Source organism: Urocitellus parryii, chromosome 1, assembly GCF_045843805.1.
Source record: "Urocitellus parryii isolate mUroPar1 chromosome 1, mUroPar1.hap1, whole genome shotgun sequence".
Classification (NCBI taxonomy): domain Eukaryota; kingdom Metazoa; phylum Chordata; class Mammalia; order Rodentia; family Sciuridae; genus Urocitellus; species Urocitellus parryii.
The window spans coordinates 133,859,911-133,883,573 of NC_135531.1; the positions used below are offsets into that span (position 1 = coordinate 133,859,911).

Sequence of the window (23,663 nt, forward strand, 5' to 3'; positions counted from 1 at the left end):
TAAGCTGCATGCATCATCTCATTTAATTTTCCCAAGCTTATGAGGTCAGTACTAATATTCTCCTGCTTATATGGGCAAGGAGATGGAGGTTTCCACTGGTTGAATATCTTATTCAGTATCACACAGAAAGTAAACTGTGAGCTAGGAGACCCTAAGGCTGTCTGGATCCAAAGCTCATGTTCTCAGCCACTAGGCAGGGAAACCACTAAAAGCCTTTATTGTACTATTCCAATACCTGGAACTTTTTTTTCCTAAAGAAATGATTTAATAAAATGAAAAGATCTCAGGAAAAACAAACATATGATTTCCTTCTGTCCCTGTGATTTACAAGTACTAAGAGATCCCAATTTGAGTGAGTATAAGAATTTGTTTTGAAATAGATCCACAGATGATTTTGTGGCTCATTTAAGGTTAAGATTTATGGCTCTGGTCAGCTAACATGAAGTGAGAGGGACTCCATGTGCAACTTAATTGATTCACACTCTTTCTTTGCATCTTTTTGAAAGAATGCTCCATGGAACTTGGGGCCTGTGAAATATCCATTAAAAAAATACAGACCCTTTACAAATGTCTGCCATTTCTTGGGCCAGAGAAGGAGGGAACATTTTAGCTGAACGAAACCATGGTAATGAACACATAGGGTTTGGTTATCAAGATCCTCAACCTCCTATCACTACGGTAGGAACTTGGAGCTCTCTCCACAGGAGGAGAGACAGGCAGCACTGATTCTCTGGCAGGGTTGCATGTAGGATCAGGCAGTGTAGGTTCAGGCAAAGCTGCTAAGCCCATGTGGGGCTCTTCCCATCATGTGAGCTCATGGGGTGAGTATGGAAAGAGACCCCATCCTCTTTCCAGATTTCTCTGCCTTTCTAGAGGAGAGACAGTGAGTGCTGTTAGTCACTGTGGAGGCTTCACATATTTTTTTTTTCCACAGGGGAAAAAAAAATGCAGTTCTTAACAAATACTCAATTTACCCAGAAGTGCTCAGTTGCCTGTGGGGATCGGGCTCTCTGCTGACCCAGATAAGCAGACGAGGGCCCTGTGATGTCCGCATGAGGCACTTCAAGGTGCCTCTCACCGCAGGCCATCGGAAGGCTGGGCGGGCCCCGTCCAAACACAAACATGCTGGCAGTGGTGTCCCTACCTACCCGGAGCACAAAGGAGATTTTTTTCAGCTAATAAGATCCTCTGGTGTTTGTAGCACTAAGCAGGTAAGGTCATTAGAACTCTTCTTTAAATACATTTCTCGATCATTCTGACCAAGTAAAAATAGGTTGAAGGAGCTGATTTTATTTTCCCATTTAAGTTAATTCAATGAGAGGCATTAAAAAAAAATTTTTTTTTTCTTTATGCATGTGTGTAAGGGATGGAGGAAGCCGGGGCGGGGGGGGGGGGGAGGAGAGTGTTGAGATGATGCGATGGGTCCCTTGGCTAAAGAAGAAAAATGTTAGGTTTGAAATGGTTTCCTCTGGGGGCTGTTTGTGGAATCAAAATACCTCTCTGGTTTGCAGTTCTGAAGCCCACTACCCACTACTGTGACAAAAAAAAAAAAAGAAAGAGAAATAAAGAAACCACTTTCAATTTAGAGGGGAAAATGTCTACAGCTCCTGGAGTCCCAACTTGGCAGAGGAAAATGCCTCTGGATGATATGAATGCTGAGGATTTAGGTTTCAAACACTGGCATTGATCTCAGCATCATTGGGGTTGTGTTATTGATCTCGTCTGAGCACCAAGTCCTACCTCTGTGCCCCTGGAGGGAAGGGGATTCATGGCAGGGTGTCTCTGTGAGGCGTGGATGGAGGAGGAAGGACAAAGGGGGGCCAGTCCCAGGATGAGGGAGGACCCCAACCTGCTCTCCCAATAAACTGCCATCCTGCAAATCAAAGTCACATCCTCAGTGACTCCTGTCCTTCTGTGCTCTGTCAACACTTTTCTCCTGGGAAGGCTCAAGGCTTTGAAGGATGTTCAGGTTAAATCTCTATTTACACCAGCCCTGGGAGTGGGACATGTGGATAAATGATTAATCCTCCTTCTCTCCTGGACCCTGGACCCTGTGCCGGCAAAATTTCTTCGTCTCTGAAGACCACACTGGGACCTCCCTCAGTCCATGTGGTTCCAGGCAATCGCCTAATGAATTATTCATTCATTCAACAAATGAATCAAAGTTATGAAGGACCTACTGAGTGCTGGGAGCTTAGTTTGCTTCAATGAACAAAATAGAGTTCTCTGCCCAAAGAAGTTCATATTCTAGTGGGGCAAGGTGGACAGTACATAATACAAACAATAAATAAGCCAGTTCTCATATGTGATAAGGAATGGGTGCTATGGGAACAGAGGGGTAGAGTTGTAAAGGAGGATGCTCTACAACTTTCCAAGGTGAACTTCTTTGAGAAGTAGACCCCTGGGCAGACACCACAGGGTAGGTGGGGTAGGCATCCAGAGGTGGCACCTCCACACCGAGGAAGCTGCTGAGCAAGATGGCTTTACTGTGTGTGGAGGGGCACTGGGTCATCCAAGGGACACTGAGGAGGTCAGGAGGACTAAATCATGGGGTGGTTGAGTATGAGTCATGGTTAAAGTCAGCCAGGTCATGAGAGTGTAAACCCTGTAGGCTATTATGAGCCGTTATAAGATCTTCAGCTCTTATTTAGAGAGAAATGAGGAGTCACTGAAGAATTTTAAGTAGAAGAATAGCATGATCTAACTTGGATTTTTAAAAGATCAGTCTCACTGCTGTGGTAAGAGTAGATGGCAAAACCTAGATGCCTTTAAATAGGTGAATGGATAATGAAAATATACATACATACATACATACAATGGAATATTACTCAGCCTTAGAGAATAACGTTATGGCATTTGCAAGCAAATGGATGGAGCTGGTGAATACATGCTAAGCGAAATAATCCCATCATAAAAAACCAAAGGCCAAATGTTTTCTCTGATGTGTGGATGCTAATTCATAATAAGAGGGGGAGACATGGCTAGGGAAAAATAGTTACTTTGGATAAGGCAGAGGGGAGTGAAGGGAGGGGAGGGATCTAAGGATGGGGTAGGAAGGATAGGAGAATCAATCCGTCAATATTACCCTATCTACATATATGTTTACATGACTGGTGTGATTCTACATCATGTACAACCAAAAGAATGAGAAGTTCTATTCCGTTTATGTATGACAGGTCAAAATCTATTCTACTGTCATGTATAACCAATAAGAACAAATTTAAAAAAAAATAGAGGGCAAGGAGGTGGGAATGTAGCTCAGTGGTAGAGCACTTGCCTGGCATGTGCAGGGCCTTTGGGTCAATCCCAAATACTGGCAAAAAAAAAAATATATATATATATATACACACACACACATAGATAGATAGAGTTATATAGATAAGTAAATCTATAGCAATGGAGTGGGATAATGGGTATGAGAAAGAGGGAGAAGATGGAGACTTGGAGAGGGGCAGCATAATTGGAGGTGGGACAAAGTGGTCAGTTTCCGAATATAGTTTGGAGATGAAGCCAAGGATCTGGTTAATGGTGATGGGCTGTGGGTAGGCCAAGGTTTCTGGCTTCTGAAAAAAAGACAGAATTTTTTTTTTTTTTTCGGGGAAGATCCTGAATTTAGTTTCAGGTGTGTTGAGTCCAAGATGTCTATGATAGCTGTCCAGGTAAAGATGTGGAGTGTGACATTAGAGATAGAAGTCTAAAGTTCTGAAGCAATGTCTGAGCGTGAAATGTCCATTTGGAAATTATTTGTATATTCACGATATTTAAATGTCCTAAGACTGGATGCGTGAAGATGGAGAACGGGAGCTGGTGTTCCCACCTTAAGAGTTTAAAGGGAGAGAACCAACAAAGGAGATGAAGGATGAGTAAACCTGCAAAGTAGGAGTTTGTGGATTCAGGTGGAGGAATGTATCCCAGCAAGAGGTCCAACTGACTGCAGAGAGGTCAAGAAAGATGAATACCAAGATGTTACCGTTCCTTTCAGCAATATGGAGGTCATCGTTGGCCTGGGCATGAGCAGTTTTGGAGGAATGGATTGGGGCCAGGGGAAAAAATGAGAGAAGAGGAGTCTCTAATAATAAATAAAACTCCTTTGAAAGGTTTTACTGCAAAGGAGGTCAAAGAGTTGGAGCATTGACTAGAAGAGGCAATAGGGCCATGGTAACTTTTGGTTTTATTTGGCTTGTTTTTTTTATGTGGTTCGGTTTAGTTTTACCATAGAAGAAATATAGCAATAGACAGTCAACTAATCAATATATGGAATATTTGCCACGCATCCCGCACCATGCTAGGTGCTGAAAAACAAATATAAATATAAACCATATCCTTGTACTAAAGGATTTTACAGCCTGCTCAGGGGTAGAAATCATTTAGAAAAGAGAATCAGACAGCTATAGAAATGGAGAGAAATGGCCTGTAAATAGGAGTGAAAGCCAGTGGTGTGAAACAGCTGGTGGAGGGGAATTCAGAACAAAGAGACTGGAGATGGCCTCGTCAGATTCGGTGGATGGTGTTAACTGGTTAACTACTAACTGCGTCAGAGGACACAGATGAGCACTTAGTTATGTTATGGATGTTGTTATAACCTCTGTGGAGAGTTTTCATGGCTCCCTGTGCATCTCCATTGCCCAGGTGCTGAGATATTAAGTACTTCTGAAGCTGTTAATTGAGCACCTACGGTGGATAAGGAACCAGTGGGTTACAAAAATGCCTAAACTCATCCCTGCTCTTTAGGGTGTAGTAGTGAATCAAAACATCAGCAATGTTGGAAGTGCTCACAGTTGGGCAAGCATGGAGCTGTGGGACCGAGGACACTGGCCTCCCGTGCCCTTTCCTCCTTTCCTAGCTAGGACTTCAATCTCACCTTCCCCACTCAGTTAGTCTGAGAGATGCATCCTAAAAAGTATCATGGTGTTTCTAGGGGGTTAGTTTCCCTTTTGAGCCTGTCTAGACACAATCCAAGTTAGTGAAGAGATAGATATGGAGGAGCATATTTTTGAGGGCTTATGAGGGGCTGGAATGGGGTCCACCAGACATTATCCAGAATATGCTTTGGATGATTTTTGGATCAGGTCCTTATGGTCAGAATAGTTCTGAAGCTGTCCAGTTAATTACCATTCTCTTGGCCATCCAGTTTCCCTGCTGTAATAGCAAACTCTTGATTATCTACACTTATGGAGAGAAGTACCAGTAATCCCAAAGACAGATAACTCAATAATTCCTATTAGATTCTGAAATATGTTTCAGGGTTTCAGGTTGAAAATTAATTTATTGGCTCTTCTAGAAGCATAAGAAAGATCAAACCAAAAAAATGATGCTGATGATAAAGGCCAGCTGAGTAATTTCGATTTTCCTAATAATATAACCATCTTCCACTGTCTGTTCTGGGCAAGAGGAGAGACTTATTATGATCCTTTGGAATGATACTAAACACCAGCCTGAGCAGAATTGTCTCCCCTTTTCTTTCTAACTAACACATTTACTGATAGCATTTTGGGTTTGGGCTCTCCCAAGAGAACCTCTTTGGACACCTCATTAGGCAGCAATCTTAGTTACGGTCTGGAGAATAAACCGGGACCTCTACAGTGTTGCTGCTGAAGACGTCCACTAGGCTGGGCAACCTGCAGAATTTTCAAGATTTTCTCTGGCCCTTAGAAAAATACAACTATTACAGCTCCCTTTATTTCTGAGGTAGTCTAAAGAAATCCGTTTATTCAAAAGCCAGAAGAAAGTCCTCACTACCTGCCAGGCCCTGGACTGGGATGTTTGGGATTCAAGCACAAACCCTCAAGTGCTGTGTGGTCTGGGCAGGGGTTGAGACTCACAAATGAATGTCATATACGAGAGTGTTCATGGTGGCAAGGTAGCCATATGCATGGAGTAGGGAGGAGAACAAAGGCACCTAGAGCCAACTCTTCCTGGAGTGGGGTTGGGAGGCAACCTTGAAATGAGACCTGCAAGACGAAGAGGAGATTCCTGTGTCTAGAGAAAGTGGAAGGGAATTTGGTGATTGGGGTCACAAGAATTCCACATAGAGGTGGCGGCCAGAGTCAAGGCATAAAGCCACTGACACAGGGTCCTGGTCATCTCTCAGGTATCCACTTGCAAGATTTTCTGTAGGTTAGAGGCTGTGATGGAGACAAATCCAAGTTGTGTTTAAGCCCTCTTTCCAACATCACCGCTGACAAGGAGCTATGGGACACCCAGAGCCCCACCTGATTTGGAAACATCTCATCTCTTATCTCCCCTCTCTACCCACTTTTTCCAACATTTCAGTAAGATGTGTATTGCAGCACTATTGTCAACAGCACTTTGAACGGCCACCTTCTTTATTCAGGGAACAACTTCTGGAGGGGGCTCGGCTGGTGTCCCCAGACTTGCTGTTGGAATCCTAATGGCATTGTGGGTTGAGCGAATGCAATAAGCGGAGGAGATGAGTGACAGAATCTGACGTTGAGGGATCATGGGGGGAATTTGAGGGGGGAATATCCCGGCGGTCACTGCTGTTTGTTTACGTGACTTCAACGTTCTCTCTGGAGCGACAGAGACAAAGCCTGCCTTATCTTCCCAAACATGGAACACTGGGTAAGACACATGTCAAATGAAAATAGCCTTTTTAGTCATAGTTGATATTTTTTTTAAAAAAATTGACAATCAGACTCTATCAAATTCAAGTGTCTATTTCCTGGTTTGGGGGTTAGGGACAGTGTCCTAATGATTACTGCGTAGCACACATCAGTCACGACCATGAGGAACTGCGGCACAGCCGGGTGATACCCAGCAGACTTTCCAGCCCTCGGGGAGGATGCTTTAAACTTCTGAATCTTTGGCTTCATACTGTGGTCAGTTTTCAAACAGCCATTTTGTCGGTAGTCTGAGGGAAAAATCTTTGTTTTCAATTCTTCGTTGGCACCATCCCTCTCTCTGTTGACTCATTTTCTTGATTGACATCTTTATCTCTGTTTGTACTTGCTTGGCAAGGAGTCTGCAGTTTAATACAAGCTGGAAGGGATGCTGGGAGGCTGTTGCCACAATTCAGGAGAGATGATGAAGACCCACGCCAGACCCACTGAGAGTGACAGTGGATGGATGGGCGGATGTCCAGGGTGACAGCTAGGCAGCCATCTTGGAGGCTGAGTTCAGGATGAGGCTCAAAACCACTGGGGGAGGAGGGGTCACTGTCTTCTGAATCTGTTGGGTCACAGCCACATCAGAACAACTAGGTGATGGTTTTACAGATTCTTATACGGGTGTGGGAAATGACAGGGCCAAAGGTATGAATCCATCTTCACTTATGCCCACATACGATTGAGTTCTCATCCATTTCCTTTGCTCAAAAAAAAAAAAAAAGTTTTCAACGTCACATCAGTCATCAAACACATTTTTTTGGGAGACGAGGGTATAATCAATTTCTCAAAATTTGCCTTTGTTTTTTCTGCCAAAAACAGGAATAACAAAACAACCTATTGATAAGTCATAAAAAGAATTAAGAATGGGGAACTGGAGAAGAACTAAAGTAAAATGGAGGAACCAAGTAATTATAACTCCAAACTGCTGAGTAGTAGGGCCGGTCACAATAGCTCTTTGTTCTCCTACTTGGCCCTGTGGCAGAACTGGGCATCTTAGAGGAAGTTTATAGATAGCAATTTTAGCAACTTGCCACCATGAGTTTTCTACACAGACAATAGATCATCATAGTGCATCTGGCCCAAAGCACCTGTGGTGGCATATGAGCTAACACCAGAATCGTTGGAGAGATGATAAGATTGTCCTGGCAGTTCAGATGGCTGGGAATGAGAGAGCCTGCACAGAGTGTGTTGTGTTGGTGGCACAGTTGCCCAGAGTGGTGCTTCTTTGTAACCCGGTGGCTGCAACATACCAGGAAACTGGGGAGCTGGAAACACCAGTGTTGATCCCTTTCCTGAACCAGAGCACAATGACAGCTGAGAAACCATGCTTCTCTCGTCTTTTTTAGCCAAACCACGCTCTGGTCCATTCTGTCACTCCCACTTCCCAATTAGACACCCAGAGTTCCTATACCACCTGCTACTCTGCAGAACAGGTCCAGCTGCCCTGATGTGGATATGGAGGGTGAAGCCAAGCTGCCCCCAGCCTGGAAGGTAGGAGAGCAGGTGACCTCCCAGAAGGGAACAGAACTAACTGTGGGGAAACAAATGCCTTCCATCAGAGAGCCCGAGGGTGTATGAGGTTTCATCATTGATCACTGCTGTTGATGTCTGGGGGCCCCCTTTACAAAGGCTGTGGAGACTTTATTTAATTTTTGCAGTACTGGATAGTGAACCCAGGGCCTTGTGAATGCAAGACAAGTGATCTACCACTGAGCTACATGACTAGCTCTTTTTATTTTATTGTGAGGCTGGCTTTGTACTTGCAATCCTCCAGCCTTGGCCTCCTGAGTAGCTGGGATTACAGGCATGCATCACCATGCTGGGCCTATGGACAATTTAAATACAATGTGTGGGTGCATATCCCCACTTATACAGAGTTGGTTCAAAGGTTAAATGAGATAATGAAAGGAAGTTATATTATATAGTACCTAATATTTAATAAATGTTCAACATGTGGAAGTCAGTATCTTTATTGAGGAGTACACAAAAATGCTTAAGATCACATCTAAGACTTGGGTTCAAATTCCTGTACCCTCTTTTACCAGTTATGAGACCTGCAGCAATTGTGTAACTTATCAGAGCAGCAGTTTTGTAATCCCTAATATCTGCTCCCCTTGGTTGTTATAGATTTTAAGATCAGATGTTATAAGTAAAAGGTATTAAATTATGGTAGGATTAGTAATTAGTATTATTTTTGGAAATACCTGAACAAAGGACTCATTTCACCCTTCAAATTTCCAGAGAAAATGCACTTTGATAGGTCAAAAGCAGGTTTTGACTGGACCATACCCAGATCTCTAAATAATAGTGAATCTAAACTACATACTAATCTAGATTGGAATAAACAAATCTTCTCTTTTTAAAACAAATTATTTATTTTTATTTTTAAATTTTTTTTGTTTTAATTAGTTATGCATGACAGTAGAATGCATTTATGCACTTTGATATATCATACATTGATGGAATATAATTCTCATTTTTCTGAGTGTACATGATGCAGAATCATATTGGTCATGCAGTCACATATATACATACAGTAATAATGTCTATTGCATTTGACTCTCTTTCCTATCCCCACATCCCCTCCCCTTTCCTCCCATCACTTCCTTCTACCTAATCTAAGGTAACACTATTCTTCCCTAGTCCCCCCTCCCCCACCTTATTGTTTAGCATCCGAATATTAGAGAAAACATTTGGCCTTTGGTTTTGTAAGATTGGCTTAGTTCATTTAGCATGATATTCTCCAACTCCAACCAAATGCCATAATTTCACTTTTTTTTAAAGCTGAGTAATATTCCATTGAGTATATGTACCACATTTTCTTTATCCATTCATCTATTGAGGGACACCTAGGTTGGTTCCCTTAGTCTAGTTGTTGTGAATTGATCTGCTATAAACATTGATATGGTCCATCACTATAATATGCTGATTTTAAGTCCTTTGGATATAAACCAAAGAGTGGGATAGCTGGATCAAATGGTGGTTCCACTCCCAATTTTCTGAGAAATCTCCATACTGTTTTCCATAGTGGTTACACCAATTTGCAGTCCCACTCATATATTGCTGGTGAGACTGAAAATTGGTGCAACCACTATGGAAAGCAGTATGGAGAGTCCTCAGAAAATCAAATATAACGATTTTTTGGACCATATAGTCTCTGTCCCAGTTACTCAACTTTTCCATCATAGAGTTGAAAGCAGCCATAGACGATAGGTAAAGAGATCTGGGGTGGCTCTGTTCCACGAAGTTCCAAAATCAAGCAGCATGCCGAAGTTAGCCTGCAGTCATAGTTTGCTGATTCTTAACCTAGACCTTTGCTAATCTCACATGTAGATGTTCATTGATGTGAGATGGTTAGACAAAAAGTGGCAAAGAACTTCATGCTCCTACACCTATTCTGCATGGGAGCCAAGTACTAGAAATTCCACTATTAGAAAGTTATTCCTTTGAATAATATATTGATCTGGGGAGAAAAGAAGAGGGTCTGTCAAAATGCAAATAAAAGGAATAGCATATAAAGATTGAACTTTACCTTGAATTGGTATATAGTGGACCCTCCTTATTCATTGACCTTGACTTGGAGTAGGGTAGGGCACCAATCCCTGGAGCAGGGAGAGTTGGAATTGGGTAGAGAATAGGAAAAAAGGAACAGATTCAGTTAGGAAGGTCTTCAAGATCAAACCTCTCCTCTTAGACTCCTGCCCTTCCTGCATTCTACACTTACAAGCTCAGATCTCTTCATCACAAACAGCAAACCATAGAAATGGAAGCTTCATTGCTTCTCTCTGAGATGATGGGCAGCTGCTTTCAACAATTCCTAAAGCTAGAATCATCATTTCCAGTTTTTCATGCCTAACATCAGAAGTGCAAGGGGAAGCCTCCTCTTGGCTTCTTCTCAGAGACCCTAGAGCACCGTATGTAGGCCTCTTTCCTGGGCCTCTGGTGCCTGCAGGGCTCATATCTTTCTGTGAATTTGTTCTTCTCTCACTAGCACCTCCACCCACCATGCCAGCACATTACCCAACACCAAGCATTCATAGAGATGACATCAATGTCTGTAAGCTTAGTTCACAATGGATAACTTTACTGCTTTACTGCTTATGTCACATGAATGACTGCCTTAACGTAATGGAGGGTTGGCAATAAGCACTAGAGAAGGGTGAAATTACCTCCTTAAGGCCCCATTCTAAATACCAAAACTAATGGTGGTGTTTGACCCCAATGAGTGGGGTGCAGTGTCAGGGGAATAGAGACCCAGGAAGTGATCTCATTCATTCATTCATTCATTCATTCATTCATGCATTCATTCATTAATCAATGAATGGACCTCATATATGCCAAACACTGTGACAAAGTGCCTAAAGCCCTATGAGGGTGGTGAATGCAGAGAGCAGGTGGAAGCCCACAGCAGTCTATCCTCCAGGAGTTCCAGGTCTTGCACTGCCCTTTCCTTCCCATTTACTGCTGCCCCTCAGCCCTTGGAACTGTGCAAGCCAGCTTAGGCAGCCATGACAAAATGTCACGGACTTGGTGGCTTAAACAATAAAAAATTTTTTTCTCACAGTTCCGACAGCTGTAAGTTCAAGATCAGGGTGCCAACATGGCCCAGTTCTAGAGAGGGCTCTTTGACTGTGTAGTTGACTACATTCTTGCTAGCCCTCACATGGTGGAGAAAGCGATTCACTTTTCCTCTCCCTATCAGGATACTAATCCCATTATGAAGGTCCTATTCTCATAACCCAATCTAATCCAAATTACCTCCCTAAGGCCCCATTCTGAATACCAAAACTAATGATGGTGATTGACCCCAATGAGTCGGGTACAGTGTCAGGGGAATAGAGACCCAGGAAAGGATCTCATTTATTCATTCATTCATGCATTCATTCATTAATCAATGAATGGAACTCATATATGCCAAACCCTGTGAAAAACTGCTATCCTAAAGCAATCACAGTCTTCCTTCCTGTGTCTCCATCCCCCTGACACTGCACCCCATCCATGGGGGCCAATCACCACCATTAGTTTTACTAATGGGGTTGGGACATCAACATATGAATTTTGGGGGAACACAAATATTCAGTCCATAAAGTAGCTTAGAGATCTGTCTGGCATTTCAGATGGGTTAAGTTTTCCAACTGGTTCTGAATAGAAGTGTAGATGATTCAACAATCTAGTTAAACTGTCTTTTTGTTTAACTTTTTAATCCATAGTGCAGATGTGTGCTAAGAGTATATTCATTTTTGTCTACCCAAGTTAAGTGATAGAAAAATATACTAGGAGTCTTACATTACATTTAGGGTACAGTTTTTATTAAGGATTTCTCAGGAATCAAGTAAAGGGGGAGAATGCAAGGAAGAACCCAAATGAGGGACATTACAAAATAATAACTTCTTCTCAGTATAATGTACTCAGTATAACATTTCAGGTCTCAGGACTTACATCCCATTGGTCCTGTGAGCTATTGTCTCAGGAGAGTCCATAGAGGAAGGAAGTGGGAGAGGGAGAATATATCCACCAGGTTCTAGCTCTTGTGGTCCATGGGTCATTAACTCTCCACACTTAAGGTTGCACATATCTGGGTACCAAGAAGGTCCTGTAGTATGTCATGCTTCAGTGGCAAGAGGGAAGTCCCATTAGGGAGTGAGAGGCATACATTATAGGGTCAGTTGACATGGTGAGGCTGTGCTTGACTGCTCCCTGCAGTGGCAGCTGGAGTGGAACAAGGGGCTCATGACATGGATCCAGGGGAAATAGACTATCTTACAATTACACATGGAGTCTTCTAATACACTGGAACTCCAGCCATGAGTATGGCTACTGATCAATGTGTACTTACTATTTGCTCTATTGCATAAATAGGCTTTCTTTTTACTTGACAGTTTGTTTCTTCATTTGTCCACATATCCATCCATCCATGCATTCTTTCATTTATCAATCAATGCACCTCATATATGCCCAACACTCTGATAAACAGGGATAACCCTGGCTTCCTGGAATAACTGAAGCACCTTGTTTACTGTCCTAAAATAACCACAGTCTTCCTCCCTGGGTCTCCATCCCCCTGACACTGCATTTTACTCCTTGGGGCCAGTCACCACCAGTAGTTTTACTAAGAAGAGTTGAGATGCCCACCAAACTTACACTGCAGGGCCCTGCTCCTGAGAAATGGCCCTAGAAGAGGATGCATCCCCTCCAAGGAAAACTCTTCCCTTGGAACTTGAACACTATTTTGTACCACTCCTTATCCCTCCTCCCCATGTCATTCTTGCAGGGATATTGAAGCCCCGAACACGGAGGGAGAAGCCCCATTGAGGGCAAAGGCCATGTACCCAGGTTCCAGAAAGGGATCTTGTACTATTAACTCAATCTTCAGAAGCAAAGCAAGCTGAAGAAGACTGGCAATTCCTCAATGCCTTGCACTTTGGGGGCTGTCAGTGGGAAGACTACAGAGGCAATTCTTCTTACAGAAGAATTGGTTAAGAAGAGACAGGAAACTACTACCACTTTACATTTGCATTTCATCCATTCTTTATCGCATTTGACTATGGCCTACCGTGACTGTCCCCATGGCCATGTATTAATTATCTTCATGGTACAGGTGTGGAAACTGAGGCTGAGAAATTAACTTCCCAAAGGTCATGTGGTCAGTAGAAGGTAGTCCTAGGGCAAGATCCATGATTTTTACCTGACCATCACCATGGTCCAAGACCACACTGCTATTCAGTGGCCCAGGCTGCTCAGGTCTGTCCTTCACCCTCCTGACCCATCAGCCCAGTGTCACTGCTGATCCACACCCACTGTGTGGGAGGCAATGGTCCTTAGGACCCAGAGATTTCCCCTGAGCCTCTTTAGCTCTCTGAGAATTGTCAGCAGGCATCATGCCAGTGCTTGGGGCTCCATTTTCCCCTCCCATGCCCTCCATCGAGCCCCCTCCTCCCCCCTCACCTAGCACGGTGCCAACGCACTCCCAGTAAATTCCGTGTTTTTCCATTCCAGTGAGCGCAGCCTTTACTTTGATTTGGGTGCAAGCAGCTGCAGGTGCCTCAAGTCATCATGCGCTCCCTTTCCCCCCTTGCTCGCTGCAATGTCATCCATGTTTACTTGCTGCTCTGAACTTCAGATTCTGTCAGAATGCCAATCGGTGGGGCCGCCAGGCACCGCAGCTGACAGTCAAATCTGTGATGCCGAATCCTTCTTCTGGAAAAAAGGGCTAAAGAGGTTAATACACTCAAGTCAGGATAAACACACCAGCTGTTAGAGTATCTAATATTTAATATCATTATCAAATAAATAACTCAGGAAGAAATCACACTCACACACACACACACACACACACACACACACACACACCACCAAACCCACAGTGTGCCGTTTCATTTACAGTGGTTAAAGAGAATATTAATAAATTATCTTAAAAGCCTCCACAATGGAGTAATGGCTGGGACACAATTAAGGAACATTTGCATATATCCTGCTGCTGGTCCCTGCCCAAAGACACCCTCCCCCAGGTCAGCCCTGGAGAGTAGAATTGGAGGAGCAGAAGGAAGGAGGAATAGGAGTTGATAATTGCAGACTTGGTCTGGTAGGATCTCGGCTCAAGTAATCTCTGCTTTTGCTTCCAGTGGTGAATCTCTTTATATAATTCTCTCTATTAAAAGAAAGAAAGAAAGAAAAGTACCCCAGTTCTCCTGCCTACCCATGAGAAATTTGTTCTGTTTCAGGAAATTTCGTATTCAGACAAACTTTAGCATTAGTAACCAGTTTTGTGGATAATGGATTGTTTAACTGACCAGTAAATCACGTTTTGCTGCTGTCTACTCTTCAGTCTACTTTGTGCAGAGATATTAGCCAAAATAAAGTGAGCAGTGTCTATTTTTCTCCTGTGGTTCTAGCCTTCCGACTCCCTGAACACCAACCCTGAAGCTGGGCAGGACAGAATTTGAACGGCTTGTTAGCTGTGTCAGGAAATTGTGAGTCCACTTTTTTTTTTTTTTTTTTTTTTTTTTTTTTTTGCCCCTGCTCCCTGTCTGCTGTTCACCTGGGCTAAAGGAACACAAAATGATGATCATAGCATTTGGGGATGGAGGGGAAAGAACATGGGCTAATTTTTTTTTTAAGGCTCCAACAAAATGTTTTCCAGGTCACAAAGCACGGAATAAAATGAGCTCCATATCTAGTTTATGTTGAATATTATAAGGGAAGCTGGTCTCAGTAACTCTGTTAAGGTTCTATGAGCATTTTTTTTTAGATAAAGCCTTCATTTCAAGGGGCCAGGGTTGAGCTATTTCCCTTCTCATCAAACAAAAACCTGGCATCCTGTTTGTCCAGATGTATTTTTGTTTGGGTTTTTACACTGTTTGATTGAGATCAAGTCATGAATTTCTGCTCTCTGGATCAGCAGAGGAATGACAATTTATGAAGTCTGAGGATGCATGTTGTTTAGCTCAAAAGCACAGCCAGATGAATTTGGTGAGAGGAAATGTTGCACTGCATGACCACAACAGCCAATATCTGGGACAATTTCTCTTCTATGAACTTTTGAAAACCAGAGCAGGAGAGTATAGTTTTAATAATCTCATATGGTATGGATGGGATGGATCAGATGGACAGACTCCCAATCATTTAAAATGGGCTTTGTTCTAAGAAGACTTACACAGTAATTTTCCTGTGGATGCCACATTTGTTTAAAGGTGGCCGCCATGACTGAGCTGTCCACACACTTTCCTGTTAACACCAGGAATGGCAGACACTTAAATGGCTCCAGTTCTCATCTCTACACTTGGATCCTTGTTCAACTTCCAGATGGCTCAGTGCCCTCTTTGCTCACCCTCCCTCATTCTAGGTGGCCAGTCAGCTCTTGGGTTCTACAAACAAGTTTTTCAAGTGTGTAGAAAATACACATCCAGGTGGTAAAAATGGAAGAGAGAATGACGGGTCTCCCTATACAGACCCCTAGAAACCAAGTAGAGGGAAGGGATGTCTCAGGGCTACTCAGTGGTGGGTGAGGGTGCTACTATAGGAATAAAACCATGCCTGAATTGAGGGTGTTCCCTGAAATTTATGTCTTTGATCAATTTTTTCTTAATTTTCATTCAGATATATTTTGGTTTTAGGCGAGACCAAAATTATTGTTAGAATCCTGAAGTTAAAAGAGGAAAGGTCTGGGCATGTGGTGCACGCCATAATCCCAGCGGCTAAGGAGGCTGAGGCAGGAGGATCGCCAGTTCAAAGCCACCTCAGCAAAAGCGAGGGGCTAAGCAACTCACTGAGACCCTATCTCTAAATAAAATACAAAATAGGGCTGGGGATGTGGCCCAGTGGTCGAGTGCTCCTGAGTTCAATCCTGGAACCACCAACCACCGCCCCCCCCCAAAAAAAAAAAATTGAAAGGAATGAAGAGAAATGTTGGGAAGGAAAAGGGAAGAGGAAAAGAGAAGAAAAGGAGGAAAGGAGGAAAACCAGATAGGGACTCTGCCTTTACACAGCAAGGCCTGCCACCTAGGGAGCTTTGTACCACTACCCACACTGTAGGTTTCCATTCACCTTCAGAGTCTCAGGTCAAGCTCCTGAGAGCTCTGTCTAGCACTGAAGGCTCTGTCTCCCCTCTGGTTGCAGGAAGCTGCAGCAAGCTGTCTCTTGGCCTTGCTGTCTCCTAGCAGGAGGAAACACATCTCTCCCTCACAACTTCCCCACCATCCTGGCCCATGCTAAGTTTTCATAAGTGTTTGTTGAATAGATGAATCAATGAGAGAAGGGAGCAACAACTGGAGATAGATCAAGTACCAGTATAACTCCAAGAACTCTCCTAAAATAAATTCATTTTCAATTAGATGCTATTATAACCATCGGTTAATAATAATAGATCTACATAAAAATGTCATAAGACCTGGGCAAGTGCCATCAGTGTATTGATGATCAGTCACAAGAGATTTCTTCCTATGCTAACCACAGATGCTCCTCATGCCCTTCAAAAATTAGTAAGTAGCTACTATTAACATTAAAATATAAAATAAATCATATGTTATTAACAAGCTAGTAGAAGCTGGGTAAGATCCATTTTTTTTAAAAAAAACCAAATACACATATAGGTATTTTAAATAGTCTAGCATTTAATTGACTAGGGACCTAGGGGAGGAAATCATCTAAGCTGCCTCAATCTCAAGGCAATGATGTCTTTCATTTTCTGATCTCAGGGATTGAGTGACCTCATTGCACTGACCAGGTCAGCTTGGGAAAACAAAAGCTGAATCATGAGAGTCTCTTCGTTTCTATCAAACTTTCACTTCCTTCCACTCTTATCACTTCACTTTATTCCTCGGAGACCCTCATTCCAGGAAGATGAGGAAAGAACTGACATTCCCCTTCCCTGATGGGGACGCAAGAGCACAGAAGTCCAGGGAGCTCATGGCACTCGCCCAAGGCAGCTGATAGGTGCAACTGAGGGTCTCATCCATTCCTCCAGTCCTTGACTGCCTGAAAAATAGGAACCTGGGTCCAGGGTCAGTTCTGAGCAGGAAATGCTGCACAAGCAGTCTGGTCCTTGACCTCCACCTTCTAAGATATAAAAGGAGATGCTTAGCTGATTATCTGATTGTCTTCAGGGTGATAAAGAAACAGGATTAAACAGAGTGAGTAAAATTAGACACCCAGAAAAACTTCTGGTTGCTAAGATTTTTCGGGGGAAGGGATACTGGGGATTGAATTCAGGGGCACTTGATCACTGAGCCACATTCCCAGCCCTTTTTTGTATTTGATTTAGAGACAGGGTCTCACTAAATTGCTTAGCACCTTGCTGTTCCTGAGGCTGGCTTTGAACTGGTGATCCTCCTGCATCAGCCTCTCGAGCCACTGGGATTACAGGTACACACCACCGTGCTTGGCTTGCTAAAATAATCCTTAAAACTGCAATAAACTAGCAAGATTCTCAGTGAGTTTAACACTTCTGCAAAGAATTTCCTCCAGAGTTGCAAATGTCTTTTGAGTCTTAGAGCTAAAATCTCACTTCTTCATTCTCAACTCCAGACAGGCTCCGTAGCCTCTCTCTAAATTCCCAGCCTCCCTCCAATTTGAGCCCTAAGCTTTATTTATATGCATTTCTTTTTTATTTCATGTGGACATTTTGTTCTCCTTGCTGCAGAAGGTGGTTTCCCCCAAACTGCTGCAAATGTTCCTTCTCTGTATATTTTATTCATACTGTTGGCCCATCCCTTCCTGAAAGAGCTGAAATTTGCCCTTGAGGCATCAGATGGAGTAGTCAGATTGTCAAATGTGTCTCCTAATTGAAGTGAACATCGGCACAATATTTGTCAACTGGAAATAAACAGCCCCAGTGAAGTAGCAGGTTTATCAACTTCATGCGCTTATTCAGGTCTTGCTGAGAGTTGAAGGAAACATGCAGAGAGAGAAGCGGTTTCTCTAGGAAATGAAAACTTTGGTGGAGCCGAGAGAGTGATCTTACTTAGACTTGGACTCTCTGGGAGTCAAGAATCACCGGCATGGGGCAATCTGCAGGGCAGTCAGTGAGATTTATTGGCAGTACATCTTCATTTCTCTTTCGTCTCCCTCTCTTTCTCCTCTTCCAACATTCAAAAACTCAGGATCAGCCTGCTTTCTGTGCCCCAGCAAACCCTCTTATTGACAAGTCTCTGATGTCAGAGTCTGAAGAGCAAAAAACAAAGTTGAGAGATTAAGCTTTTTAAAAAGGCCTGGCTGGTCACAGTGGTGCAATCCATAATTCCAGGGGCTCAGGAGGCTGAGGCAGGAGGATGGCAAGTTCAAAGCCAGCCTCAGCAAAGGTGAGGCACTAAGCAACTCAGTGAGATCCTGTCTCTGAATAAAATACAAAATAGGGCTGACTCAGTGGTTGAGTGACCCTGAATTCAATACTCTGTATCAAAAATATTAATTAAATTAAATTTAAATTTTTTTTAAAAGGTCGGAATTATCTTTTTTTTAAAGAGAGAGAGAGAATTTTTTAATATTTATTTTTTAGTTCTTGGCAGACATAGCATCTTTGTATGTGGTGCTGAGGATCAAACCCGGGCTGCACGCAAGCCAGGCGAGCACACTACCACTTGAGCCACATCCCCAGCCCTCGGAATGATCTTTATCTGATTCCAATAGCTCATGAGCCCCAAGGAAGTCAAAATCTATCACTACAGAACCATTCAAGCTTGACTTGGCTTCCAGTGCTCTCTCTGCACGATACCTCTGACAGCTGTACAGTGGACACTCTTGGGGGATAGTGGTGGGGGGAGTTAATGCAAAGCTTTGAAAAGTGCAGCCTCTGGGTGCACATTAGAGTATTGGTTCCTCTCAAGGTCATACACCAGAGCAATTGAGTGCAACAGATTCAAGTCCAAGCTAACAACTGTGCTTCTCTCATAAGGCTGTGGAAAATCAAAGTTGGGATGAGTGTCTTCCCCTTGACTTGGCAAAGTCAGGTTGGTCTCCTCCCAGTATGTCCTTGTTGTCCTTGAGAGATCAATCAGAAGTAGGTCCTTTCCTTCCATGAAGGGTTACTGTGTATATGTGAGAAAGTCTCCTCTCACCCCTGCTTACTCCTGCTCCTACCCAACCCTGAGTTTTAACAGAAGTGGCAACTCAAGTCAGCTATATTAAGAAATTTGAAACCATTCTCTGTCACTAACTTTTAGGGACACTATGAAAAATCTTACAGTGTTATTTGTCCGTTTTATTCTTTGTTGTAAATTATTTGTTCTTAAAGGTTAACTTAAACCAAGTAATGGTGGAGGTGAAGACCCAGTATCATTTCTCTGTTTTAAGCTTGATGGCTCTTTGTGGGTCAATAATGGCTCTGTTCCTTCAAGGAATTCCAGACTTCATTGGAAATATTAGGAGAAGATTATGGGAAGTATTTTGGAGGCAAGGATATTTTTAAATGCACCCTAAAATGTTAGCAAGTGGTCATCGGTCAACAACCTAGCATATTTAAATATTAGGCTAGCTCTGTAGCTAATGGAACCAAACTTCTGAAATCTTTCTGGGGATGAAAATGAGCTTGCAGAGGGCCAGAACCTAACAAAGACTTTTATAACATTTTTTTTCTTTTCTCCACTCCATCCCCCAGGTCTTGAAAATGTGCAGTTTGTGAGATCTCAGTCCCAGAAGAAGGCAAAACAAAGAAAATGGTGATAAAAAGAGTCAGGGATAAAAAAAATCTCAGTTGTTCTTGTTTCAGTGGGTGAAATTAGTCAGTGACTCTGCTGATCTGCTTATAAGTAAGAACACAGGCTGGGTTGTGCTACATGGCCTATGAGGAAGTCCCATCCCCATGAGACCTTCCTTGGGGATTGAAAATGATAAAGACTTGCAGGGTGTTCCAGCATGGACTCTGACAGAAAGGCTGAAACTGTAAAACTACCTGGTGAAGTAAGTTCTCAAACAGGAAAGCCTTTTAGTATTTCTCCTGTTCTCCTCATGGACCTCCTAGCCAGCAGAGCTAATTGCTAATTTCTAATTCTTGTTTTCCATGATGTCTTCTCTGAAGTGGTTGATATTACTGGCAGTTCCCTCAGACCTGAGAAGGATTTCCATTGCAGTGACTCCAATGCCAATTGTACATCTGGACCACCTCCCCAGCTAGTCCTGTTCCCTTCTCTCATTCATCTTCCTTCTCTCGTGGTGACTCATTCTCTCAGGCTCTGTCTGTGGGTCTTCCTTCTTCCTTCTCTTACCTCCTCTCGTGAGTTTTTCCTGTCATCTCTGAAGGCAAGACTATATGTCTGTTATTTTCAGCTCTCACACCACATTTCTTCCTCTTTTTTTAATTAAAAACAAATTTTTTTTTAGTTGTCGATGGACCCTTATTTTATTTATTTTTATGGGGTGCCAAGGATCAAACCCAGGGCCTCACTCATGCTAGGCAAGCGCTGTATCATTGAGCTACAGCCCCAGCTGATCTCCCCCACATGGTTTTCTGCAGCCTACCAGAAATCTTCACTTGGGTGTTCCACATACACCTTAAAATAACTGAAAACAGTTTCATTATATTTCTCTCAAAATGGCCTCCCCTCCTCATTTCTGTGGTTCTGTGGATTCTCCCTTGTCTTTCATATCTTAAGTGCCTCCTTCCTCCTCCCCCTCCCTCCTCCTCCCCCTCTCCCTCCTCCTCCTCCTCCTCCTCCTCCTCTTCATGGCTCCTCAGTTATCCAGTTCCATTGATTTTTGGCTGGGTAGAACATTCTACTTCTCTCTTCTTGAGATCCCCATTCCCTGTGGTTCTAAGCAGGCCTTGTCACCTGGAGCCTCAGTTTTCACAGGGTCCTCCTAACTTATTTCCCTACCACATGGCCAGTTTTGTCTATCATGACCCGATTAATCTTCCCAAAACAGTACTTCTTGAAAGTACTTTTGGTCAGTACTTCCTGACCAAAACCCTTCACTCTCTCCCCTAGGCTAATCCTGCCATTGAAGGCCTTTCAAAATTCAGGCTAAATCCGTTCTTCCCAGGGCACACACACACCACTCCCGAGCAGACTGGTATTTTCTGTATCTCGAGCCCATTACAATGTCTTCGGCATCTCTTCACCTTACTCTGACCACTCTCCACCCCGTCTGTGTATCTTCTTGAAAATTCCGCCTAGATTACAAATCTACGTCAAGATCAGTAGCTCAGTCTTTATAGAGATTTCCTTATGACATGTGCCTCCATTCAGCAACTATTTATCAACCATCTTCTCTGTGCCACCCACTCTCCTGGCATTGAGGATGCAGAGGTGAATTATCAGCCGAAGTCCCAGCTCTAGTGGAGCTTGCCCTGGGGAGGTGGAGGGAGGAGTAAAAGAACAAACAAACAAACAAAATTAAAGAGATATTTTCAGGTAGTGTTAAATTCTACTCAACCTCAGCAACCCGATGTCCATGGAAAAGAAACACTGAGTCTCAGAGAAATTAAATGCCTTCCCAGAGATCACATGGTTAGTAAATGACAGCACCTGGCTCATAGATCATAGTGTCTTCCGTGTATTAGCTACATTACTTATTTCTTTAGCCAAATGTTAAACTCAAGATCAGGTCATACTTCTTTTCAATGTGGCCTGATACTTAGCACATGACTGGGCATGGTACAAGTGATCAAGGTTACTTACAGGAAGAAAGAAGGAAGGAAGGTAGATGGCAGGCAGGTGAAGGGGTGTCCGTGTTTGGTCATGGACGTAGATTACTCCTTACCTTTCCAGTGTGTCTTGTTAGTGCCACATATATGTGCATACCAGTAAGACCACCAGAGGGCTTGGGGTGCATAGAGAAGCTGTCAAGGAGTTCTGGTTTCTATTTTACACTAATTTGCCTTTCAAATGGCAAATTCTTTCATTTGGACTGTGATGACCCATGGGGCTGGGGGACTCAGTGTCCTGCCAGCTTCTTACTCTTGACGGTGACAAGTAAGAATAAGATTTGTCTCAGCAAGACCAAGGCTGGGAACTGTCAAGCGATTTGTTTAAGACAAACTGCAACAGACACTCGGTCACAGAGTAGACTCATTGCTTGCTGCTCTTCGGGAAGAAAAACATAAGAGGAGAAGAGAGAAGACAGGGAGGATCAGAAAGGGGGAAATATACCTCAAGTTCCTATTTATAGAATCATAAAGCCAAACAAGAAGCTCTCTTCAAGGAAAGGAAGGTATTGAAATCGCATTTGAAATACTCTCCTGTGTATCTAAATAATTTTTCTTCTCTCCCACCAACTCTTCAGGCACCACGTATTGGTGATTATAATTTGGGTAACAAAACCTGTAGAGCGAAACGTCACCCCCAACTCTGATCTCCCTTTAAATTATTTTCCATTTAGTGTAAATCCTATAGCGTGGCTTAAAACTTTATTGAATAGCTCATTTGAGCAGAGAATACTTTTGAAAGAATATTAGTAAACTCTTTCAATGGAGTCAAAACACCAAAATGGAAAATTCAAGTTTTGAAGAGAGCCATTAAGTGTGATTAAACCTTTAAAAAGGAGAGAAGAATGCCCGCAGAACTCTATTTAGCCATTTCATATCTTTAATTGTCCAAAGATTTACTTTAAAAGCACCAACATGAAAGGATGCTGAATGTTACAGTGTTTAGGGTGGTGGTGGGGGGGTGAAGATAAGCCCCGTTCACCAGCAAATGGAGCTCAGCCCAGAAGTAGGGACAACAAAAGCAGCGGGGACCTGCTTCTTTCTACAATATGTATGGAGAGAGGGAAATAAAAAGGCAGCAATTCTTGACTCAGCTTTGAGGAGCACAATGGGCATGATTAGGGCTCCAGAGCGGGAGTGCATTTGAGTAGCAGTGACATCCACCAGTTGGCTGGTAATTAGGATGAAAACCGATGGGGAAAGTCGTGGAGAAGAGAGAGATGGGGAGACTGGGAGACGGGATTTGGGGAAAGGGACTTGGAAGGTAGGTTTTGAAATTTAGAAGATTTTTTTTTTTTAAATTCACTTTGGGAGCTTTATTTTGATTCTCTACTTTCCTAAAATTCCAGCCTCGGAGATCTTGATTGGATAGATATGGGATGAAACCCGGAATCCAGGTTTTTAAAAATACCTTAAGGTAATGGTGGCCCTTAGAAGATGCTGGAGGAAGAAGGAAAGAATTTGGAAGAGAAATCAGAAAGAAGAACGCCATCCGGGAGAGAGAGAGAGAGAGAGAGAGTGAGAGAGGCATCCCCAGAATCTACCTTTCCTGATCCTTCCCTTGCTCTCCCATGTACATGTCAATCTGGGTTAAGAAGGGAGCTGAGGAATTCGATAATAGAGAGTGGGGAATTCCTTTTGGAAGAGAGTAGAAATTAAAGTAAAATTAAAAGCGAAGAGAAGAAAAAAAAATGACGGATGTTCAGTAAAGCAGTCACGAGTAAAAAAAAAAATTTTTTTTTAGAAATTGTTCCTAAATGGAAGCAAACAAAGTAATTTGATAATATGCTTTGATAAAGGTTAACAATATTTTAAAAATAAATAGTCACGTCTTGTGGCCAGATATTTATTATTCTAACACAGTAATAAGTACCCATTCTGTTCAATATGTTGTGCCCTGT

At 42.9% G+C, this 23,663-nt stretch overlaps 1 protein-coding gene across 1 annotated transcript in view; it reads left to right on the plus strand.

Annotated features, from left to right (window-relative positions):
• Positions 1-1,052: 1,052 nt before the first annotated feature.
• Positions 1,053-23,663, plus strand: part of LOC144255126 (transient receptor potential cation channel subfamily M member 8-like) — a 90,473-nt gene continuing 67,862 nt past the window's right edge. The window contains 2 exon segments of the mRNA XM_077799196.1: positions 1,053-1,211; positions 8,019-8,117. Of these exon segments, the coding sequence (XP_077655322.1) occupies positions 1,053-1,211; positions 8,019-8,117 (258 nt within the window).